This window comes from Rhinopithecus bieti, unplaced genomic scaffold (assembly GCF_001698545.2).
Source record: "Rhinopithecus bieti isolate Rb0 unplaced genomic scaffold, ASM169854v2 scaffold_9899, whole genome shotgun sequence".
Taxonomy (NCBI): Eukaryota; Metazoa; Chordata; class Mammalia; order Primates; family Cercopithecidae; genus Rhinopithecus; species Rhinopithecus bieti.
The window spans coordinates 1,060,680-1,066,276 of NW_016806979.1; the positions used below are offsets into that span (position 1 = coordinate 1,060,680).

A 5,597-nucleotide genomic window follows, 5' to 3' on the forward strand; every position below is an offset into this window, starting at 1 on the left:
AGAGACAGCCACATGGGGAAGCGGGTGGCCCGCCTCACTTCCCTGCTCACTTGGGCCTCAGAGGCCAGCAGCTGGGGCGCAGGGCAGCCCAGGTGGCCAGGCGGGGCGGGGCGGCTGAGGCCAGCACACAACAGCTGGGCCCCAGACGGCCGGCAGCAGCTGGAGCCCAGAGCGGCCCTGGCGCTCAAGGCCCTTGGGGGAGGGGCCCAGGATGTGCGGCAGGGAGCCGCCTCCAGTCTGGACAGGGAAGCCGGGTCCGCGGCTGCCTGACATGCTGTGTGCTGGAGGCTCATATCACCAAGCTCCAGGGCCCCACACGAGGTCTCGAGGGGACCCCTGTACCGCCAACCGCCCTCCATCACACCCTCCTCCCTCTCCGCCTGCGCCCGCCCGCCAGCCTGGGCCCTTGCTTCCTGAAACGTTCCATCTTGACCCCTTTTCCCAGGGAGTGGGCTCCAGCCCCCCAGCACAGCCGTGACCCCGGTGGGTTGACTCAGAACCACCTGGGCATCCCCAGCTCTCTCCCCGGGGGGAGGCAGTGAACTGAACCCTCACCCCATCCTGTCTCGGGGTGCCTCTCCTGAAGGACAGAGTCCCCTCTGGACCTTCGTCTCCCCAGCTTTCCTGCCGTGGGGCACACAGAGTCTAGGCTCAGTCAGAAGCCCCAGTGCCACCTGAATGGGAGCCTGGGGAACCCAGCATGGTCCTCCCTGAACGGGACAGTGGGGATGGGGCAGGGCCAGGGAAGCAGAGAAGGGCACACCCTAAGAGAGACACCACACAGAACCATGCAGCCTGGGATAAGGTACGGTGCTGCTTCTCCTCCCCAGGCCCCCGTGTCTGCCCTCGCAGTCAACCTTGGTCCCTGGGGGATCGCCAGCACCCCCACGGTGCCTGGGCAGCATAACTGCCATTTATCACATGGTCATTGCCAGAGACGCTAAGCGGAGCCCCCAAACATCCTGCACCTTTGATGCTCACGAGGACCCTGTGAGGCAGGTGCTGTTCTCATCCCCGTTTTACAGATGAGGAACTCGAGACCCAACTGCAGGCCCTGCAGCGGCTGGTACTTGGCTGTCCTACCCCATCCGCTCTGGTGCAGAGGAAGTAGGTATCTGTCTAATATGCAAAAGGAGGGTTCTGAAACACCCTACCTGCCAGGAAGATTTCTAGAGTGGAGCCAGCCCACCCCATCCGAAGATGGCCACTCCCCTCACCGGGCCTCAGGCCTCACCCCCGCCGCCTGGTGCCCTGTACCCAGCCTGATGGTCATTGGTCTTACCCACTGATTCTTTTAGATAGAAGCAGGGTCTTGCTATGCTGCCCAGGCTGGTCTCAAACCCCTGGGCTCAAGCAATCCTTCTGCCAGGGCCTCCCAAAGTGCTGGGATTATAGGTGTGAGCCACCGTGCCCCATCAAAACTAATTACTTTAAAATATCAGGCTGGGTGCGGTGGCTCATGCCTGTAATCCCCAGCACTTTGGGAGAACAATGCAGGTGGATCACCTGAGGTCAGGAGTTTGAGACCAGCCTGACCAGCCCTGAACTAACATGGGTGAAACCTCCCGTCTCTACTAAAAAAAAAAAAAAAAAAAAAAAAATTAGTGAGCAGTGGTGGCGCACTGTCTGTAAATCCCCAGTAGCTCAGGAGTTCTGAGGCAGGAAGAATCGCTTTGAACCTGGGAGGGGGAGGTTGGCAGTGGAGCCAAGATCGAGCCATTGCAATTTCAGCCTGGGCCCAACAAGAGTAAAACCATCTCAAAAAAAAAAAAAAAAAAGAAAATCTAATCACATGATAGAGTACATTCAGAAAATTGTGCAACCACCACAATCCATTTTAGAACATTTTAATCACCCCAAAAAGAAACCCTGTACTGGCTGGGCACAGTGGCTCATGCCTGTAATCCCAGCACTTTGGAAGGCCAAGGTGGGTGGATCACCTGAGATCAGGAGTTCAACACCAGCTGACCAACATGGTGAAACCCCATCTCTACTAAAAATACAAACAATTAGCTGGGCATGGTGGTGCACGCCTGTAATCCCAGCTATGCAGGAGAATTGCTGGAACCTCAGAGTCAGAAGTTGCAGTGAGCCGAGATCGCATCACTGCACTCCAGCCTGGGTAACAGAGCAAAACTCTGCCTCACCAAAAAAAAAAAAAAAAAAAAAGAGAGAGACAGAAACCCTGTGCCCAATAGGAATCACTCCCTGTTTCTGTTTCTCCCCACCTCCTGGAAACCACCAGCGGACTTTCTGTCTCTATGAAGTTGCCTCTTCTGGACACTCGAAATGAACTGAATCATACCGCGTGTGCCCTTCAGTGTTCTGCTCACGTCACTTGGCTGATATCCTCAAGATTCGTCCACAGCGCAGCATATGTCAGAACTTTGTTTGTTTTAGGGCTAGAATATATTCCGTTGTATGGCTGTGTTCCGTTGTCTTTACCCACTCATCTGCCGATGGACTTTGGGGCTGTTTTCCGCCTTTTGGCTATTGTGACTAGTCCTGCTGTGAACATCCATGAGCCAGTTTTTGTTTGAACACTTGTCTTCAATTCTCTGGGTGTATCCCTGGGAGCGGGCCTGCTGGGTCACGTGTTCTGTGCAACATACTGAGGAGCCACCAACCTGTTTTCCACGGTTAGGGACGTGGCCACCGCACTGTCTATCCCCACAGCGATGCTCTAGGGCTCCAGTGTTGCCGCAGCTGCATCCACACTTGTTATTTTCTGTTTTTGATCGTGGTCATCTTAGTGGGCATGAGGTAGCATCTGACCCACTACTGGTGGACCTGGGTCCCCCTTCCTTATACCTGTCAGGGCCAGGGTGGCCCCGTCTTGATGCATGTGGACTAGAAGCAGAGGCCCAGCACCTGCTGGCCCACAGGACCTGCCACAGGAGCTGCTGCCAGACTCTGGGTGCTCAAAATTCTGGGTGGGGAGTTCCAGGTGCAGAGGATAAAGCTGCCCCAGGAGCTGGGGGAGTGTGAGGACAGAGCCAGTCGGTGTGAGTCAAGAGGAGGACATGGGTGTGAGCAGCTGCAGAGCCTCAGGAGTCCTGTTCCCAGTCATGTGGTTGCAGCCTTGTCAGTCATCCGGTCATGGCAGGGGCTTCAGGGGAGAGGGGGATGGGAGAGGTAGACAGAAGGGCAGAGAGGTTCTGGGGAAGTCTTGGGTTTGAGTCCCTTCTTGTATATGCTACCAGTATTGAATAAACCAAAACATGAACTCACTGTGGTTCAACATGCAGGTTCATCTGCATTGCAGGAGATGTCAGAGAGACTATAACAGGCATATTCTTCTCCCGTCCTGCAATTTTCATTGGCGATCATAACTGCCACCCCTGCCATGCACTTTCACACATGGGCTCTTATAATCCCACAACAGTCCTCTGATGGAGGCACGGCCATCGCCCCATTTTAAAGGAAAGAAAGCGGCTGGGCATGGTGGCTCACACCTGTAATCGCAGCACTTCGGGAGGCCAAGGTGGGTAGATCGCGAGGCCAGGAGACCATCCTGACTAATACAGTGAAATCCCGTCTCTACTAAAAATACAAAAAAATTAGCCAGGCATGATTGCACACGCCTGGAGTCCCACCTACTCGGGAGGCTGAGGCAGGAGAACTTCTTGAACCTGAAAGGCAGAGGTTGCAGTGAGCCAAGATCACGTCACTGCACTCCACCCTGGGCAACAGAGCAAGACTCCATCTCAAAAAAGATAAATAAATAAATAAATAAATAAATAAATAAGAGGAAGCCGAGGCATAGGGAAAGGTCACAGGCCTTGCCTGGCATCTCCACACCGCACCAGGAGATGGCTCAGAGCCAGGGCGGTTTGGAGATCAACCCTGTGCAGCCAACTGGAAGATGCCATCACACTCTGGACTTGGAATAGCAGGTACCCGGCGGGAGAGGCCTCCTCCAGACAGGTTCCTGCTGGATGCTGAAATCTGCCCTGGGTCAGCCTTCCCCGCCAGGGTGTGGGTGGGAGAACACTTCAGGATGGGACCTGCGTCTGAAGCTACTGCCCTGGCCAGCCCGACATGTGGCCTTTAAACTGATCCGATGACGGAGGGACAGCAGGGGGGATTTTTGAGTGAGTAGAGAGCTAAGGGCGAGTCTCAGCTCTTCTGTTAGCGTCTCTGAACCTCAGTTCCCCTTGTCAGGGAAATGCTGCAACCCGCCCTGTGATGAAGGGGGAGGCTGTGGAATGGACTTGAGTTCATAACAGCCTGCCTTTTTGAAAATGTCCCTGGCTGGGCTGACCTCCAGGGCACCCCAGCCTGATCTTAGGCCTTGTGGTTTACACTGGGGTGCCTTACACCCATCAAATGCATGGGGCAACAGCTCTCAGGGTTCGGTCTCTCTGTTTCACAAGAGCCCAGGCAACGCGGTTGTCTGCAGGTGCCAGCGGTGCTAGGACTTTCTGCCTAAGCTCCTCACTCAGCCCGGGGCTGGCAAGGAGGACATCCACAGGGCCCCGGCCCTCGGCTCAGGGGACATCCTGGCTGCAGTCACAGCCCTGCGCTTCTGCTCTCCTGCCCCACGTGGTGCTGTAGGCTCCCCACTGTCCTGAATTAGGAGGAGTTCTCGAAGCTCTGCTTGGGTCTAGATCCTTGTCCTGAAACGTAAGACCTGTTTCCTATCTTTAAAATGGGTGTCATGGTGCCCAGCAGGCTGCAGACCAGAGGGTCAAGGAGAAAGTCTGCCCGGCCCCACTGGCCCTGTGTACGCCCTTTCTTTTGTCCATCCCACCTCCTGCCCAAAGCAGGAAGCCTCCTGAGCCCCTCCTGTCCACCCAGGTCCAGTATTGATTTACCACAGGAACCTTGTTCTGACACCACCACCTGGAACCTCAGTAGTGGACAGAGGTGCTCTCCAAGGTGAAGCATCTCCAGGTGCCCTTCGTGGCATGAAGGCCCCCAAGCAGAGGCCTAGCGGGCAGCCACTGGACCCTTGGCCTCCTCCCCCAGTGGCGGCTGGGGTCCTCGTCATGGGGCCAGCAGCCAGGCTGGGGCGGGTGGAGATCCAGAACCTCACCTCTGGCCCCGTGATCTCCTTAAGTTGTAGCTTCTTCTCTGACCCCAGCGCCAGCAGGAGCGCCCCAGAACTGGGCGACTACCCCGCGGCGCCTTGCTGGGGCACGCGGTCCATCTCGCAGGTCTCCCAGGGAACGAGGACCTTGCGCCCCACCTGTCCGCTTCTCTAGGAAGCCCCGGAGCCGCTGCTGCCGAGCCCTCGGCTCGAAGCCCTGTGTCCGACGCCGCTTTGATCCCGGGGGGCCCTGCTGGATAAAAGTCCCTGGCGGCTCCGCGCCAGCGCCAGAGGGGGAGCGCAGCGGGACGGCGCAGGGCCAGGGGCGCTGAGAGGACGGGGCCACTGGGTCGCCCGCGCTGTCCGCGGTGAGAGCTGGGCCCCAGGGCTGCGCGGGGTGGAGAGATGCGGGCCGGGGTCCGAGTCCCCCACGGCCTGCTCTGGGCCTGGGCACTGGGGGATGGGAGGGACACTGGCGGCTCCAGGTGAGCTCGCCCGCCCCGCGGCCCCAGCCCGTCGGCCGCGGCCAGCTGCGCCACGGGCGGAGTTCCCCGTCCCGCTCCCC

The 5,597-nt window shown here is 57.7% G+C and overlaps 1 protein-coding gene across 1 annotated transcript in view; it reads left to right on the top strand.

Annotated features, from left to right (window-relative positions):
• Window positions 1-4,991: 4,991 nt before the first annotated feature.
• The window catches only part of NOTUM (notum, palmitoleoyl-protein carboxylesterase), a 9,549-nt gene continuing 8,943 nt past the window's right edge, over window positions 4,992-5,597 (top strand). Inside the window, exon 1 of the mRNA XM_017879545.1 lies at window positions 4,992-5,159. Coding sequence (XP_017735034.1) covers window positions 4,992-5,159 — 168 coding nt within the window. The remainder of the gene's footprint in view (window positions 5,160-5,597) is intronic.